At 44.6% G+C, this 18,497-nt stretch overlaps 1 protein-coding gene across 1 annotated transcript in view; it reads right to left on the bottom strand.

Moving 5' to 3' along the window:
• Positions 1-18,497, bottom strand: part of LOC145348249 (atrial natriuretic peptide receptor 2-like) — a 79,053-nt gene that overhangs the window by 30,200 nt on the left and 30,356 nt on the right. Inside the window, exons 12-19 of the mRNA XM_080196451.1 lie at positions 16,237-16,380; positions 14,795-14,916; positions 14,559-14,700; positions 11,716-11,764; positions 10,219-10,338; positions 9,253-9,346; positions 9,054-9,141; positions 4,020-4,159 (exon numbers count right to left, since the gene is read on the bottom strand). Of these exons, the coding sequence (XP_080052577.1) occupies positions 4,020-4,159; positions 9,054-9,141; positions 9,253-9,346; positions 10,219-10,338; positions 11,716-11,764; positions 14,559-14,700; positions 14,795-14,916; positions 16,237-16,380 (899 nt within the window). The remainder of the gene's footprint in view (positions 1-4,019; positions 4,160-9,053; positions 9,142-9,252; positions 9,347-10,218; positions 10,339-11,715; positions 11,765-14,558; positions 14,701-14,794; positions 14,917-16,236; positions 16,381-18,497) is intronic.

Raw genomic sequence — 18,497 nt, 5'->3', positions numbered from 1 at the left:
TCTTTTGCCAATTACATTGAATCTGTGTTTTTTTAAATTCATTCATAGGATGCTGCATCACTCAGCAGTATTTATTATCCATCTCTAATTGCCCTTGTTCAGAGGGCAGTTGAAACTCAACCACATTGCTGTGGCTCTGGAGCCAAATGTAGGCCAGAGTGGGTAAGGACAGCAGATTTCCTTCCCTAAAGGGCATTAATGAACCAGAGATGGGTTTTTCCTGACAATCAGCAATGGTCACCAGTAGTTTTGGAATTCAAGACTTTTTTTAATCAAATTCAAATTCCACCATCTGTTGTGGTGGGATTCGAACCTGGGTCCCCAGAACATTAGCTGAGTTTCTGGATTAATAGTCTAGTGATAATACCACCAGGCCATTGCCTCCCCTTGATGGTATCCCTTGATTACTGATCCAACTGTCTGTGGAAACAATTGCTTTCCATCTACTTTATCCAAATCCCTCAAAATTTAGCAATTTAGCTGTTTCAAAGTGGAGCTCATTAATATACACAGCTTTTCCAGGGAGTCTGCTCCACACATCCAGTGCTATGTAGTAAAAAGGAATTAATATTTGGCTTGGCAAACAGCTCACGTTTCTGTGAAAGCTGTATTGGTGCAGACTGTTTCAGCAAATCGCAGTGAACTGTGATGACAAGAGAAAGTGTTTTGTCACAAGGACAATTTGCTGAAAGGAAAATGGAGCAGGTTAACCCTTTTGGGCAGCAACTGTGATTAGGAAGTTGCAGATTTCAGGAATAACTTGTTAAATGTCTCACTGGTCTCAGGTTACCAAAATGGTCACAAGGTGAAATCTCTACTGAGCGAACACCAATTACCCACAGTCCCAAACATCTGCCAGGTTTCAACAGGACAGGACAGAACGTGGGCTCCTTACTCAGTTCCTCTTCCATTTTACTCCACTTTTCTTCTTACCCATGCATAGGAAGTGGGTACGGCCAACGTTTACTCACCTTGTGAAGGTGATGAACCACATTTTAAGTCATGGGATGTAGGTGTCACTGGCTAGGCCAGCATTTACTACCCCTCCCTAATTGCCCTTGAGAAGGTGTGTGCCTTTTTGAACCACTGCAGTCCCTGAGCTACACCCACAGTGCTGTTAAGGAGGGTGTTCGAGGATCTCGACCATCGACAGTGAAGGAACTTCCAATATATTTCCAAGTCAAGGTGGTGGGTGATTTGAAGGGGGAATTTCTAGGTATTAAAACAGCTGGTTTCCAAAAATATCATTGGAATTTCCAAACTTGCTCACGCTAGTGGAAAATCTCATTGGCATCTAACCCTTTTGAAACAAAGTGATACGTGCAAGGGGAACCTTAATTTGTTCGCAACTTCAAGTGAAAGTGATTATTTTAGATTTCTTTTATTTCAGACAAAATACAAACACTGACAAAGCTAACAGTTCTCGTTCCCCCCACCCCTGTCTGCAAGGGTTTCTATCGGGTTCTCCAATTCCCTCCTACACTCCAAAGATGTGCGGGATACGTTAGTTGGCCATGCTAAATTGCCCCTTAGTGCCAGGGGGATTCACAGGGTAAATACGTGGGGTTACAGGGATAGGGCCTGGGTGGAATTGTTGGCAGTGCAAGCTCGATGGGCCAAATGGCCTCCTTCTGCACTGTAGGGATTCTACCATTCTAATAGGGAGAGGGATGATAACTTACCCACATATTATTGCACTAAGAGATTTAAAACAAGTAACTATGATTTTAAGACATATAAGTTGATATTTTAAGTGCATTTCAAAATATTTTACTGTGATTAAACATTTCAAACAATGCTAGGCACTCAAAGGCATCATGGGCAAGTTCAGTAGTTTAGAGCCAAAGATATGGGAACCTTAATTAGCAGACCCGTATCTGGGGGATCATTATAAGCATATATATATATTTTGCAACCTTACGAATATTTGGTTCGTAGCCCAGACATGGATCACCCTGAACACAGGGGCATATGTCTACCCAAACTTGGCAGTGAGTCAGTGGGAACTTCCACATTGGCCTTTATTGTAATGGCTGCCTCCCAGCCACCTGACGAAGGGACAGCCTGTCCCGAAAGCTTGCGGCTTTTGCTATAAATAAACCTGTTTGGACTTTAAGCTGGTGTTGTGGGATTTCTTTCTGTCATATTCAGGCAACAGGGAAGCAGTCATCGCTAAAACGGGAACAACATCTGCTTAGTAATGGATGAATAAGAAATCATTATGCTGGAAAATACTAAGCAAATAGGTGAAATAACCAACAAAGATTTATATTGATCTATAGACATTAAATGGAATTACTTTTAAACTAATGTAAGGCAGAGAATCAGATTACGAGAGTGTATAGCTGACCTGTTTGTTATTGATAACATGAGAAGTTATTCGAGCGGTCTGAGCATTCTGCATTTGGGACCATTGATGTGACTTCTCCCACTGATCACTGGTTTTTTTTTAATTAAGTTTTACCTTTATACTGTGACATTGGTTTTCTGTGTATATTTGTCACCTCACTGGAAGACCCAGCTAACACAAGGTGAGTGTAACATACATAGCCTACCTGCTGTAGCATTGCACTCATCCTGTTGCACTGATCACCACTCTGCTGGACAGACCAGATTGTACCATCCAGCTCAATGCCGAGCTGGCCTTTATGGGCAGTACTGTGTTATCCTTTTGGAAATTGATTAAAAAGGTGAAATATTGAAAAACATGGCTGGAAGCAGGAAGCCAGAGACTGGGAAATGGCTATGCTGCCCCCAACCCCCCAATCCCTTCCAACCACCTGCCAAATCCCATACCATGGGGCTGGAAGTGTGGAATTGTTTGAAATTTCAGACTTGTCCTTTAATTTGCTCAGAGGAATGGTCTGTCTAGTTATGTTCTTTTTTTTGGTGTGGTACAAATTATTTTGGGGACGCGCAGGCAGTGAAATTAGAATTTATTATTAAAAGTTTGCAAAGTTCCGAAATGAAGTTTTCACTGTTTAGGAGGACGGATTTGAGTTTTCTGTCATTAGATTCTGCACAAGCTCTGATGGGTACTGGCGGCCGTCTTTCACGGCCATCTTGTGTTGGTTGGATGCACGGTGTACAGTTAAATATTGTTCTGCTTCATTACGTCACACATGCCGAGTGGAAAAGACCTTCAGCTCAGAAGGTTGTGCAGTTGCAATCAAATGCGGAGATTTTGAGTAATCTTTGATACATCACCACGGGAGTTCCTGCACTGTTGCTGAGACTGTTTTACAGCTGAGAAGTTAACCCCTGCCTGCCCTCTCAGGTGAATGAAAGATCCCACAGTACTCTTGTACAGAGAAAGAAAGCTCTTCTCAAAATTCTAGCAATATTTAACCATCAACCTTGAAAATAGATTATTAGGTCATTGTCACACCTTATTCTCTGCAAAATGTTTGCTGCATTTCCCACTGTACAGTGACCCTCCTCCCAGCAATCTGCTGGCTTTCATTCCAGTTTCACTGAATGCTTTATCAATGGGAGCCACCATTTGTGATTGTCTCCTTGTTGCAAATACACATTAACTGTATACTGGAGGAAAGTAAGATCCAATTTCATGCATGAGAAACATTTGCTATCAAAACAGACATTCAACACACCCCTAAAATTGGCATGAGGTTCTTTGCATATACTTTAGGGCTCAAACCTCTTTGGCTGTCTTGGCTCAGCAAGAGATTACCATCAAAAGAAAATAAGTTTAATTAAGGCCACACTGCACTTTAAACCCTGGATCTTCACAAAGTCATGATGTGGAGATGCCAGCATTGGACTGGGGTAAACACAGTAAGAAGTCTGACAACACCAGGTTTAAGCCCAACCAATTTATTTGATAGTAAATTCATAGTAGGTGAGTTTACTATCAAATAAATTGGCTGGACTTAAACCTGGTGTTGTCAGACGTCTTACTGTCTTCACAAAGTGACAGGCCCTAGCATCAGAAATTGAGTTGAATTGTCAATTAAAATCAAATGACTACAGATAAGTTCCCAATTTTGAAATACACTTACATGCATCTCCAATTGTCTCAACCTTGTAGACATCATAATTATCAATGATAGCATCGAAGCAGGTGTACAGTCTGTTGAGAAAATCCACCACCTGGTAAGGGGTGCTAGCACTGGACAACATGGTGAATCCAACAATATCACTAAAAGGAGAAAAGCACATGAGAAACCTGGCTCAGAAGCTAATGTTTTAAACTGAAACAAAGGTATGAAGACTGTGTTGGTTAATGTAGACTGGATAAAAAGGTTGAATAGAAAACATTTAAAGAGATATTCTACAGATCTCAACAACAATATATTCATTAAGAAATCAAGCTTCTAACAAAAGGATGAACCACCTGTGGCTAACTAAGGAAGTTCAGGATGATATCAAATTGAAAGAAAACGTGTGCAATGTTGCAATGATTCGCGGTAGGTCTGAAATTTCAGAAAAGTTTAGAAACCAGTAAATGATGGTGAAAAATAAAAAAAGAGAGAAAGAAAGATATGAGAACAAACTAACAAGAAATGTCGAAACAGACGAGCTTCTACAAATATATAAAAAGGAAGGGAGCAGCTAAAGTTGAAGAACTGGGTTATGTTCAGGTTGGCAAGCTATAATTAATGAGTATCACAGGGATCAGTGCTGGGGCTTTGATTATTTACCATTGATATGAATAACTTGGATGAAAGGACTGATTGTATTATAGCCAGATTTGTACATGATACAAAGAAAGGTAGGAAGCAAATTGTGATGTGGTTACAAGGAGCTTGTAAAGGGATACAGATAGGCGATGAGAGTGGTCAAAGTATTGTGGAGACGCTGGTGTTAGACTGGGGTGGGCACAGTAGGAAGTCCCAAGAAGTTTAACCTGGTGTCGTGAGGCAAAATGTTGGCAGATAGTGGAGGATAATGTGGAAAAATGTCAGATTATTCACTTTGGTAGGAAAAGCAGAAAGGTAGGACATTATTTAAATAGAGAGAATCTACATGATGCTGCAGTGCAAGGGATCAGGGTGTCCTTGTACATGATTTACAAAAGGTTAAAATGCCGAGGCTGCAATATCACTTTAAGTGAATATGTAAATAAGATGCCATTGTGGAGCTGGGATATAAAGGAGAATGTGTACGGATGAAGTCGCAGCTGTTGCTGTTGTTCCTTGCTGAATCCCTGGGGCAGAGCTGAATGCTGAGCTATCCTGTTAGATTTCTGTATCAAGCCTACTCACAGTTCACCAACCCAGTGTGCGTGATGTGTGAGTTTGTGCACAGGAATGCAGAAATGCAGAATCCAGTAGGCACCGTAAGTGGGCAGCACGGTGGCACAGTGATTAGCACTGCTGCCTTACAGCACTAGGGACCCGGGTTCAATTCCGGCCTCAGGTCTGTATGGAGTATGCACGTTCTCCCTGTGTCTGCGTGGGTTTTCTCCTGGTGCTCCGGTTTCCTCCCACAGTCTAAAGATGCGCTGCTTAGGTTGATTGACCATGCTAAATTCACCCTAATGTCAGGGGATTAGCAGGATAAATAAGTGAGGTTACGCGAATAGAGCCTGGGTGGGATTGTGGTTGGTGCAGACTCGATGGGCCAAATGGCCTCCTTTTGCACTATAGGGATTCTATGACTCTAAGTCATTAGGAATGCAAGTGCAAGGTTATAAGGGGGATGGAGTACAAAAGTCTTCCTTCAGTAGTACAGGGCGTTTATGAGACTGTATCTGGGATGCTGCGTACAGTTTTGGTTATCTTATAGAAGGAGGGCAATGCTTGCATTGAAGGCAGTTAAGAGAAAGTTGCCTCTTTAATTCTTGGGACGAAGCAGTTGCCTTTGAAGAGAAATTGAGCAGGATTTTTTTTGTCTTCATGGGATGTGGATGTTACTGGCAAGGCCACCGTTTATTGCCTGTCTGTAATTCAGGCTGGTGTGTGACTCAGAGGGGAACCTCCACATGGTGGTGTTCTCTGGTATCTGCAGCTCCTGTTCTTCTAAGTGGTAGAAAGATGCTGTTGAAGGAGCTTTGGCGAGTTGCTGCAGTGCATCTTGTAGATGGTACACACTGCTGCCACGGTGCGCCAACGGTGTATGTTTAAGTTGGTGAAGGAGCTGCTTTGTCCTGGATGGTGTTGAGCTTTTTGAGTGCTGTTGGAGCTGCACTCATCCAGGCAAGTGGAGAATATTCCATCACGTTCCTGACTTGTGCCTTGTAGATAGTGGACAGGCTTTGGGGAGTCAGGAAGTGAGTTACTTTCTGAGTAACTCCCAGCCTCTGGGTGAACATGTACTGAGAGGTTTAAAAAAATGAACGGTGACCTTATTAAAACCTTATTAATGTGTCTAGGGCAGTGGATAGAGGAGAGCCGGTGGATGTGGTCTTTCTGGATTTTCAGAAGGCGTTTGACAAGGTACCTCACAAGAGGTTATTGCAGAAGGTCAGGGGACATGGAGTTGGGGGTAGGGTGTTAGCGTGGATAGAGGATTGGTTGTCAAATAGGAGGCAGAGAGTGGGGGTCAATGGGTGCTATTCGGATTGGCGGATGGTGACTAGTGGGGTGCCCCAGGGGTCGGTGCTGGGGCCTCAGCTATTTACCATTTATATAGATGATCTGGAGGAGGGAACCGAGTGCAGGGTGTCGAAATTTGCTGATGACACCAAGATTGGGGGAACGGCAAATTGTGCGGAGGGTGTGGAGAGTCTGCAGAAGGATCTAGATAGGCTGGGCGAATGGGCCAGGAAATGGCAAATGGAATTTAATGTTGGCAAGTGTGAGGTGGTCCACTTTGGTAGGAAGAATGGTAGGAAGGACTATTACTTACGTGGCGAAAAACTGCAGCAGGCGACGGTGCAGAGGGACCTCGGGGTCCTTGTGCATGAATCGCAAAAACCCAGCTTGCAGGTGCAGCAGGTGGTCAGGAAGGCGAATGGGATGCTGGCCTTCATAGCGAGGGGGATTGAATATAAAAGTAGGGAGGTCTTGCTGCAGCTGTATAGGGCATTGGTGAGGCCGCAGCTGGAGTACTGTGTGCAGTTTTGGGCGCCGCACCTGCGCAAGGATATTTTGGCCCTGGAGGGAGTGCAGAGGAGGTTTACTAGGCTGATACCGGAGTTGAGGGGATTGAGCTATGAGGAGAGGCTGAATAAACTAGGCTTGTACTCATTAGAGTTTAGAAGAATGAGGGGAGATCTCATTGAGACGTATAAGATGATGAATGGGATGGATAGGATAGAGGTGGAGAGACTCTTCCCGCTCAAAAAAGACAGTAGGACTAGGGGGCACAGCCTCAAGATAAAGGGGAGGCGGTTTAGAACGGAGTTGAGGAGGAACTTCTTCACTCAAAGGGTGGTGAATCTCTGGAATTCTCTGCCCGTTGAAGTGGTGGAGGCTGCCTCGCTAAATATTTTTAAGAAGCGGGTTGATGGGTTTTTGATAAGAGAAGGGATTAAGGGTTATGGGGAGAGGGCGGGAAAGTGGAACTGAGCCACGACAGATCAGCCATGATCTTATTGAATGGCGGGGCAGGCTCGAAGGGCTAGATGGCCTACTCCTGCTCCTATTTCTTATGTTCTTATGTTCTTAAAACCCGTCAACTGTGAGGGAGCTTGACAGGGTGGAGACTGAGTGGATGTTTTCTTGAGTGTAGGAATCTAGAACTAGGGAACACAATTTCAGAATTAGAAGTCTCCAGTTTAAATGGAGATGAGGAGGAATTTTTTTTTCAGAATGTAGTTAATATTTGGAATGATCCCCCCCAGACAGCAGTGGGAGGTAGAATATGGAATGTATTCAGGGCTAATTTATACAGTTTCTGATCAAAAAGGGACTCGAGGCTCTGGGAAACAGGCAGGAAAATAGAGTTGAAGCCACAATCCAGTCAGCCATGGTGATATTATTCACTGGGGTTTAGAAGAATGAGAGGGGATCTCATTGAAACTTATAAAATTCAGAAAGAATGCTCCCATTGGTGGAGGAATCCAGAACTAGACCTCACAGTTTGAGGATAAGGGGTAAACCTTTTAGAACTGAGGTGAGGAGAATTTTCTTCACCCAGAGAGTGGTGAATGTGTGGAATTCACTACACGGAAAGTAGTTGAGGCCAAAATATTGTCTGATTTCAAAGAGAAATTAGATGTAGCTCTTGGGGTTAAATGGATCAGGGGATATGGGGGTGGGGGGGAAGGGTGACATCAGAATATTGAACTCAATGATCAGCTATAATGAGGATGTACGGCAGAACAGGCCTGAAAGACCAAATGGCCTACTCCTGCTTCTAGTTTCTATATTTCTATTTCGAATGGTGGAGCAGGCTCAGGGGGCTGAATGGCCTACTCCTCCTCCTATTTATTATGTTCTTCTGTCCTTCAACCGTAAATGCTGGAAATATTCAACTGGTCAGTTCTGAAGGTCATTGACTTTCACTGTCTGTCTCTGAAGAGTTGGTCTAACCTGTTGGTATGTCCAGCATTAATGGTGCCTCTGATGAGGCCTGGGCACTTTGAGGTTTTTTTTCATTCATTGGACACGAGCATCACTGGCTGGGCTGGCATTTATTGCCCTTCCCTTGTTGCCCTTGGTGGGCAAGTTGAGAGTCAACCACATTGCTGTGGCTCTGGAGTCACATGTATACCAGACCAGGTAAGGACAGCAGATTTCCTTCCGTAAAGGGGATTAGTGAACCAGATGCGTTTTTCCCGATAATCAATAACAGTTTCACAGTCACCAGTAGATCCTTAATTCCAGATTTTTTAAAAATTGAATCCAAATTCCACCACTTGCCGTGGTGGGATTCGCACCCTGGACCCCAGAACATGAGCTGAGTTTCTGGATTAATAGTCTAGCGATAATACCACTAGGCCAATGCCTCCCCTATAAGATAAGGGAAATGAGATACACTCTGCGTCTAACTGTGTGCTTTGGGAACGCTTGATGTTGGAATAGAAAGATCCCAGCTAAGATCCCATCAGTTTGCTGATTGTAGAATTCACAGCAGAGACAACACCAATAACAACACTCTCGCCATCACAACAGTGAAATCAGATACACAACAGCTAAGGAACATGCCTGAAAAACACCGTGGCATTCGAGTAACTCTGAGCTTGTGATGTGATCCCTTGGCGCAGATCATCAGCTACTTCCTTTGGTAACATACCTGGTAACATATGCAATAGTAAATACATTCAATCAGGTTTTACACAACCTCGCACTGTGAATGTTCTGTTAGAATAAAGACAAGGGTTGGATGTTAACAGAGGTATCTTACTGTATAAGAGACAATCAGTCTTCTGTTTCTCCTGTAGAAGATCTTGAGTCCTTTCTGCCACAATAACCTCCAGATGCTTGCTGTACTTTTCCATCTACAGGTAAACAATGAGAGAATTCTCGTGTATTCGATAAGTTTACTGACCGAGATGTGATTAGCAATTTCTGTAAATGAAAATGGACAGAACGCACTCTAAAATATTATGGAATTAAAACTGGAATAAACCAATGGCTCCAATTTGCAATCTGGCCTTGTAACTTTAATCCTGATGCAAGGAACATAAAAATTTGACTTGTTCAGGTTTAAACCCATGGCTCTGATGGTGATGAGATGGAATTGCTATTTTGGGATGATGGAAGAAAGACCATTGATGGACCACAGAATTCCCACAGTGCAGGTGGAGGCCATTCAGCCCATCGAGTCAACACTGACTCTCTGAAACAGCATCTTATCCAAGCCCATACCCCAACCCCCACCTCCCATCTCCACCCTAATCCACACTGTGTATTTACCATGGCCAATACACCTAACCTCCACGCCCTTGGACTGTGGGAAATAACTGGAGCATCCAGAGGAAACCCATGCAGATACTGGGAGAAAGTGCAAACTCCACACAGAGCCAAAGCCGGAATCGAACCTGGGTCCTTGGCACTGTGAGGCTGCAGTGCTAACCGCTGTGCCACCATTCAAAAGACATTATTGTCAGCAAAGTGCTTTGGGGCAACCCAAGGCCATGAAAGGCGCTACATAAATGCAAGCTTTTCTGTCCGTCTGTGGATTTACTTTTTATCTCAACATGGGAAGGAACTGCCCAATGCCTAAAACAGAAGCTCCTCCATTTCCAGCTCTGATACCCTTTGGCTTGAAAAGGACAAAGTTCAAACACATCGATAGAGGTCTAGAATAATTCTGATGTTGCGTTTAAGGAACTAGAGCAAATCAAGTTGTTCAAGAATAACGACTTACCAAATTCATCATCATATCAACCGGGCTCACTTTGTTGGGATTCATTTTCTCAAGCATCTTCTTAATCTGCTCAAAGGTTGGCCTCAGAAGTGGATTGTGGGCCCAACACTTTTTTATCAGCTTTAAACAAAAGAAAGAAGATTGCATTAAAACTGCAGTTCGAAATTAACAACGCATTTATAGCTGACAATGATTCTCCCATGATCCTGCTGGCAACTACAATGGTGGATGGGATAGAATTCAGTGAGGGTCCAAAGATTGGTATTATGCCGGTCTGACTTTCTTACGGGATCGCTCGCTGGTGTCCGCCATTGTGGATTGGGAAACCCACTGGATGGAATTCAGCAAACTGATTTGCATCTCGCTAACGAGATGTAGGTGAAAACCTGACCAGAATTTTGCCTCCGTGCCCGATTCCCCATGATGCCAGCGGGCAAATACCCTGATCCAGACCATGTGGCAGCTCAGAGGCACAATGTTTAGCACCCCTGCCTCACAGCACCAGGGACTCAGATTTGATTCCAGCCTTAGGTGACTGTCTGTATGGAGTTTGTACATACCGCCTGTGTCTGTGTGAGTTTCCTCCGGGTGTTCCGGTTTCCTCCCACACGCCAAAGGTGTGCGGCTTAGCTGGATTGGCCGTGCTAACTTGCTTCTTAATGTCAGGGGGACTAACTAGAGTAAATACATGGAGTTTTGGGGATAGGGGCCTGGGTGAGATTGTGGTCGGTACAGACTCATGGGTTCATGTGTCGCTGTCTGATCTTTGGGTAAACGTTCTCCAAGGCGGCCTTCACAGCACACAAAAGCACAGAGTCGCTGAGCAGAGACTGATAGCCAAGTTCCACACACATGAGGACGGCCTCGACCGGGATCTTGGGTTCATGTCACACTATCTGTAACCCCCATAATGACTTGTCTGGGCTTGCAAAATCCCACTAACCGTCCTGTCTGGAGACAATACACATCTCTTTAACCTGTGCTTAACACTCTCTCCACTCACATTGTCTATATCTTTAAGACTTGATTACCTGTAAAGACTCGCATTCCAACCATTGTTTTGTAAATTGACTTTATGTCTTTATATGGCCTGTTTGTGAATAGGACTCCCACTCGCCTGATGAAGGGGCAGCGCTCCGAGAGTTAGTGGATTTTGCTACCAGGTAAACCTGTTAGACTTTAACCTGGTGTTGTGAGAATTGTGTTTAACTTTCTATCTGAATTCACCCGAGGCTACCTCGTTGTTGTTAGTGTGCAGGATCTGGTTTCGCAGTGCAGGTACTGTACCTCAGTGTAGTCTCTCTGATTTGGACAGTCACTATCGGCCTTTCCAGCATTCATTTCAGGAAGATGTGGACGCCAGCTTGGTTCTATCTTGTCAAGGTCAATGTCTCCCTTGAGCACAAGTAGATGTAACAAATTGCAGTTTAATTCAGGTGAATCAAGGTATGTGAACTGCCACATACAAATGGGCAATCAAGAAGGTAATATACTTACCGGAACTGGGTAACAACGTGTCGCAATTTCGAGCAGTATTATGGAGTAGCTGGATGCAGACATAAAGAACAGTTTGTTTTAGAAGTGAGGAAGGGACACCTCACTGGAAAGAAAACAAGAATTATAATTTCTGTCACCAATGAGAAATGATAGGTGCAATCTTACTGGCTGTTCACACTCTGCCGCTGCTGTAAGCGAGGTTGTGGAATTTGGCGCTCAGCCGAATTTTCATTCACTGCAGCGGGACCAGAAAATCCCATCGACACAAGCAACCAGAAGATTCCACCCGAGATCTAGCTCTTCAACCTGGTGAACTCAACCTTCTCAACAACCAATAGGAAAGTCTTGTCTGGACCTGTGCCTCTTCTATTGAGCCAATCGAGAAGAACTAACATTTTTCATTTATCCTGATTGGTCGTCACGAATTTCTCAGACATCGAATTGAAACCCACCTTAATACCATTCCACAAAATCCAAACTAAAGAAAGGGTTGAAAAAAACTTGGTCCATCCTTGGAAAACTCTTAAATTGGGATTTTATGTCTCTATCCTAGTGGGACCTGCCACAGAGTCAGGGGGGCGGGGGGGAGGGGGGCGGTAGGGGGGGTAGAATGGGCCGAATGGTCAATGACTTTTGACAGGACCAAAAGATCTCGGTAGTGAGAAGGGTCAGAAAATCCTGGCATTATTATTAAAACCTGAATTTTCTCTCACTGGGACGTTTTTAGAAAAGCTCATAAGTAAGAAAGGAGTAGAGGAATATAGGCTAAGGGCAGACAGAAGGGATTAGTTTATTTGGCATCATGTTCAACACAACATCATGTGCTGACGGGCCTGTTCCTGTTCTATGTTCTATATTTCTTTACTTTACCTCTGTATGGGGACCAAATTCCACATCTCACCACTCTCTGGATAAAGAAGTTTCTTCTGAATTCTCCAAATTACGCAACCACTCATCTTAACTTCATAGAATCATGAGACCATGGAATGGTTACAGCCATTCAGCCTATCCCTGGGAGACTATCACCCCAAACCTTTCCCTCTGTAGCCCCCGCAAATACTTTCTTTTCAAATTATTGTCCAATTCCCTTGAAAGCCATAACTGAATCGGCCTTCTCCACACTCTCAGGTAGTGTATCCCAGATCTTAACCACTTGCTGTGTGGAAACATTTCTCCTTGAGTCACCTCTCGCTCCCGGAAATATTCCGGCAAATTCTCTACGTCCTCTCCGATGCCCTCAGATTCCTTTCAAAGAGTGGCACCTGACAGTGGACAACAATAATCCAGCCAGAACTGAACCATAAGAACATAAGAACATAAGAAATAGGAGCAGGAGTAGGCCATCTAGCCCTTCGAGCCTGCCCCGCCATTCAATAAGATCATGGCTGATCTGTTGTGGCTCAGTTCCACTTTCCCGCCCTCTCCCCATAACCCTTAATCCCCTCTCTTATCAAGAACCCATCAACCCGCTTCTTAAAAATATTTAGCGAGGCAGCCTCCACCACTTCAACGGGCAGAGAATTCCAGAGATTCACCACCCTTTGAGTGAAGAAGTTCCTCCTCAACTCCGTTCTAAACCGCCTCCCCTTTATCTTGAGGCTGTGCCCCCTAGTCCTGCTGTCTTTTTTGAGCGGGAAGAGTCTCTCCACCTCTATCCTATCCATCCCATTCATCATCTTATACGTCTCAATGAGATCTCCCCTCATTCTTCTAAACTCTAACGAGTACAAGCCTAGTTTATTCAGCCTCTCCTCATAGCTCAATCCCCTCAACTCCGGTATCAGCCTAGTAAACCTCCTCTGCACTCCCTCCAGGGCCAAAATATCCTTGCGCAGGTGCGGCGCCCAAAACTGCACACAGTACTCCAGGTCATATGAACCAGGTCATAGTCATAGAGAGTTTCCAGCTAGGAAAGGCCCTTCAGCCCATCAAGTTTGGAAGACAATAACTGCCACTAAAGTCACATTAATCTCATTTTCCAGCACTTTTCACATATCACTGAATGTTTCAGGTGTCCATCCAAATACTTCTTAAATGTTGTAAGGTTTCCAGCCTCCATTACCTTCCCAGGCACTGCATTCCAGATCCCACTACCCTCTGAGTGATTTTTTTTTCTCAAATCCCCTCTGAATCTCCTACCCCTCAACCTAAAACTCTGCCCCCTCATGACTGCCCCTTCAACCAAGGGGAACAGCTGATCTCACTCTGTCCATTCCCCTCATAATCTTATACACCTCAATCATGTCCTGTCCAACCTTCTCTGGTCTAAAGAAAACAATCCAGGCCTATCCAGTCTCTCTTTTTGGCTCAAATGCTCCATCCCAAGTTACATCCCAGTGATCCTCCTCTGTAACTCCCTCCAGTGCAATCACATCCTCCCTGTAGTGAGGTGACTAGGAATGTACACAGCACTCCAGCTGTGGCCAAAAAAGCCAGACACAACCTCCTCTCTCCCCTATTCCGAGCTAGGATTCTGCATATCCCCGTCAACCAATTGGTTAGCACTACTGCCTCACAGCACCAGGGACCCGGGTTCAATTCCTGGCTTGGGTCACTGTCTGTGTAGAATTGCACATTCTCCCCATGTCCGTGTGGGTTTCCTCCAGGAGTTCCAGCTTCCTCCCAGAATCCGAAATGGTTAGGTGCATTGGTCACACTAAATTTCTCTCTGTGTACCCAAACAGGTGCCAGAGTGTATCGACTAGGGGATTTTCACAGTAACTTTATCGCAGTGTTAATATAAGCTGACTTGTGATACCAATAAATCAATTTAAACTCAAACCATCCACTCAATCTGATGAACAATGACGTGACGGGAGCAGTTAGAGTTTTAGTGGAATTACCTGTAGGCATCTGCAGTGGGAGTCACATTCGAAGCGATTCCTGTCAGTACTTCCGGAGCACAGTAAATGCGGCTCATCTTGGTATTGGTTGTGTGGGTAAATTCCTCAAAATCATTCTTTCTGTAGGCTGCCAAACCGTAATCTTTAAACAATAAAACCGAAATACCAGTTAACAGCGTGACTGTGTGCAAGAAGCTGCAATGCATTAAACTGTCCGTCACATTGTCGAGCATTACCTGAGATTTTGCAAACCCATCTATCATCGATGACGCAGTTCATTGACTGTAATCTCCCGTGGTAGATTTTGTGCTGGTGAAGGTAGGCCATTCCTCTGGCCAAGTCCATTGCAAATGAGAGTCTACAACAACAACAAAAATGTACATTCCTATCGCGCCTTTAACACAGAAAATATTCCGCAGGGTAAATGGATAATGAGTTAAAAGGAGGGTGTGCGTAGTCAACAGCTTTGTCAGAGAGGTAGAATTTAATGAGGGCCTCAAAAGGAGATACAGAGAGAGAGATGGAGTGGTGGAAACGTCGAGGGAAGGAACCATTGAGTGTGGGGTTTAATGTTGGCACAGTCATCCAGGTCCAGCTGTATACGGGCAGCTTCAAGACCTGGAGGAGGGGTGAATGGTGCTGAATATTATGCAGTCATCAGCGAACGTTCCCAGTTCTGAGCTTACGATAAGGAAAGGTCATTGAGGGAGAAGCTGAAGATGGTTGGGCCCAGGACACTCTCGAGCTGAGATGCTTGATCAAGGAGGCAGATTTTAAGGAATATCTGAAAGAAGGAGAAAGAGGGCAAAGGGGTAGATGTTGAAGAAAATCATTTCAGAGCTCAGGACCTAAGTAGCTAAAGATCAATGCCAGCCCACGGGAAATTGGGAGCACACCAGAAGCAGGATTTTGAATGGCGTTGAAGGCTTTGGGGCTGGAGGAAATTACAGAAATAGGGTTGGACGAGGTCATGAAGGGGAGGGGACTTTGAAAACAATGACGAGAAATTTAAAATTGAGGACTTTTAGAAATTCATTCATGGGACATGGGTATCGCTGGTTGGCCAGCATTTATTGCCCATCTCTAGTTGCCCAAGGGCAGTTGAGAGTCAGCCACTTTGTTATGGGTCTGGAGTCACATGTAGGCCAGGCCAGGTAAGGATGGCAGATTTCCCTCCCTAATGGACATTAATGAATCAGATGGGTTTTTCCAACAATCGATTATGGTTTCATGGTCATCAGTAGATTCTAAATTCCAGATATTTTTTATTGAATACAAATTCCACCAGCTGCCAGTGGCGGGATTTGAACTCAGGTCCCAGAGGTTCTGGGTTAATAATCTTGCGATAACACCACTAGGCTATCCCCTCCCCATTTGTGGAACTGAGAGGGAATGGAGATCAGAGAGCACAGAGATGATGGATGAATTGAACTTGGCGTGAGTTAGCAGGTAGACATCAGAGAGTTGGATGGCTGCTGGGTGTTGGAATGAGCTAACCTGGAGTTAATAAATCCTAGGGGGGAGGTGGGGGCGAGGGAGAAGTGGCATTCAGCAGCCTTTGGTGTTGCAGCAGGGGCTAAGATGGTGATGTTACAGAGGTGGGAGGATTAATATTACTCAGAGTCAGACCTAAAAACGACAGCTTTTTGTAAACAAATCATCTGAGATTGTTATTTACCTGAAACCCCAGTTTAAGGGAATATCGTCATTGAAGAGAACATCAGCCAGGCTCCCTTTGGGGCAGTATTCAGTAATGATGGTAATATTGGGCACCTCAACAGATCCTCCAATAAACTTACACAGATTTGGATGATCGAGTTCCCTGGAATGAAGCAAGTGGCAAATAAAACTATCAAAACTAACATGTGCACAATGGAATCATGCGCTGAATACTAATCAGCACTATTTAAATGTCAGAAATAAAGGTTAAGAACACAGAACAGGCCCTTCGGCCCTCAATGTTGTGTCCAATCCCAAGATCAAGCTATCCCACTCCCTATCATTCTGGAGTGCTCCATGTGCCTATCCAATAACCGCTTGAAGTATCCAACTTCACTATCACAGCAGGCAGTGTATTCCAAACCCCAACCACTCTCTGAGTAAAGAACCTACCTCGGACATCCCTCCTAGATCTCCTACCATGACCCTTATAGTTATGCCCCCTAGTAACAGCTACATCCGCCCGAGGAAATCGTCTCTGCACGTCCACTCTATCAATCCCTCTCGTCATCTTATAAACCTCTATTAAGTCACCTCTCATCCTCCTCCACTCCAAAGAGAAAAGCCCTAGATCGCTCAACTTTTTCTCATAAGACCTACCCTCCAAACCAGGCAGCATCCTGGTAAATCTCCTCTGCACTCTCTCCAATGCTTCCACATCCTTCTTATACTGAGGTGACTAGAACTGCACACAATATTCCAAATGTGATCTCACCAATGTCCTGTATAGTTGCAGCATAACCCCATGGCTCTTAAACTCAAACCCCCTGTTAATAAACGTTAACACACTATACGCCTTCTTCACAGCTCTAACCTCTTCAGAGATTTGTGGATATGAACCCCAAGATCTCTCTGTTCCTCTACATTCCTCAGAACTCTGCCGTTGACCCTGTAATCTGCATTCAAATTTGTCCTGACAAAATGAATCACCTCACACTTATCAGGGTTAAACTCCATCCGCCATTTTTTGGCCCAGCTCTGCATCCTATTAATGTCTCTTTGCAGCCTACAGGAGCCCACCACCTCATTCGAACTCAGGTCCCCAGAACATTAGCTGAGTTTGTGGGTTAATAATCTTATGATAATATCACCAGGCCGTTGTCTCCCTGTTTATGGAATTGAGAGGCGGTGGAGATCAGCGAGCACAGAGGTGATGGATGAATTGAACTTGGTTGGGAGGTGGGAGGGGGATCCATTTCTGACCCTGTAGGAGGAGGGTGGGGGGTGTTGGGTGCTGCGTAACAGCAGCAACCAGCCTCTAACTGACAGAATAGCACGCAGCACCTGGGTATCTATTATACTGGGAGCTGATGTCAGCCCTCAATACTGTATAGATCAGTAAAAGAAAGATACTGTAGATGCTGGAAAACCCTGAAAAAGAGTCAGACAGATTTGAAATGTTAACTCTGTTTCTCTCTCCACAGGCCAGCTGAGATTTTCCAACATTTTCTGTTTTATTAAGGTATGGATAAACGTCTGATTACCACCTCTGATAAACACTGGGCATGATGTGGAGATGTTGGACTGGGGTAAACACAGTAAGAAGTCTCACAACACCAGGTTAAAGTCCAACAGGTTCATTTGGTGGCATAAGCCAGAAGCTTTTGGAGCGCTGCCCCTTCATCAGGCGAGTTCTGTTCACAAACAGGGCATATAAAGACACAAACTCAATTTACAAAATAATGGTTGGAATGCGAGTCTTTACAGGTAATCAAGTCTTAAAGGTACAGACAATGTGAGTGGAGAGAGGGTTAAGCACAGGTTAAAGAGATGTGTATTGTCTCCAGCCAGGACAGTTAGTGAGATTTTGCAAGACCAGGCAAGTCATTATGGGGGTTACAGATAGTGTGACATGAACCCAAGATCCCGGTTGAGGCCGCCCTCACGTGTGCGGAACTTGGCTATCAGTCTCTGCTCAGCAACTGTGCGTTGTCATGTGTTGTGAAGGCCGCCTTGGAGAATGCTTACCCAAAGATCAGGGGCTGGATGTCCAAGACTGCTGAAGTTTTCCCCAACAGGAAGAGAACACCCCTGCCTGGTGACTGTCGAGCGGTACACACTAGGCACCCATGGTAATGCAAGGTTCCCAGCTAATTCTCCCCATTTTGGTCTCCTCCACAAGTAACTTCTCTGGGTCTATGCTGTCAAACCCTTACATGATTTTAAAGGCCTCTATCAGGTCTCCTAGCTCTTTTCCAGAGAAAAAAAGCCCCAGCCTGT

This window comes from Carcharhinus amblyrhynchos, chromosome 9, assembly GCF_965287045.1.
Source record: "Carcharhinus amblyrhynchos chromosome 9, sCarAmb.v2.hapA, whole genome shotgun sequence".
Classification (NCBI taxonomy): domain Eukaryota; kingdom Metazoa; phylum Chordata; class Chondrichthyes; order Carcharhiniformes; family Carcharhinidae; genus Carcharhinus; species Carcharhinus amblyrhynchos.
This window is presented reverse-complemented; position numbering and strand designations above follow the sequence as displayed.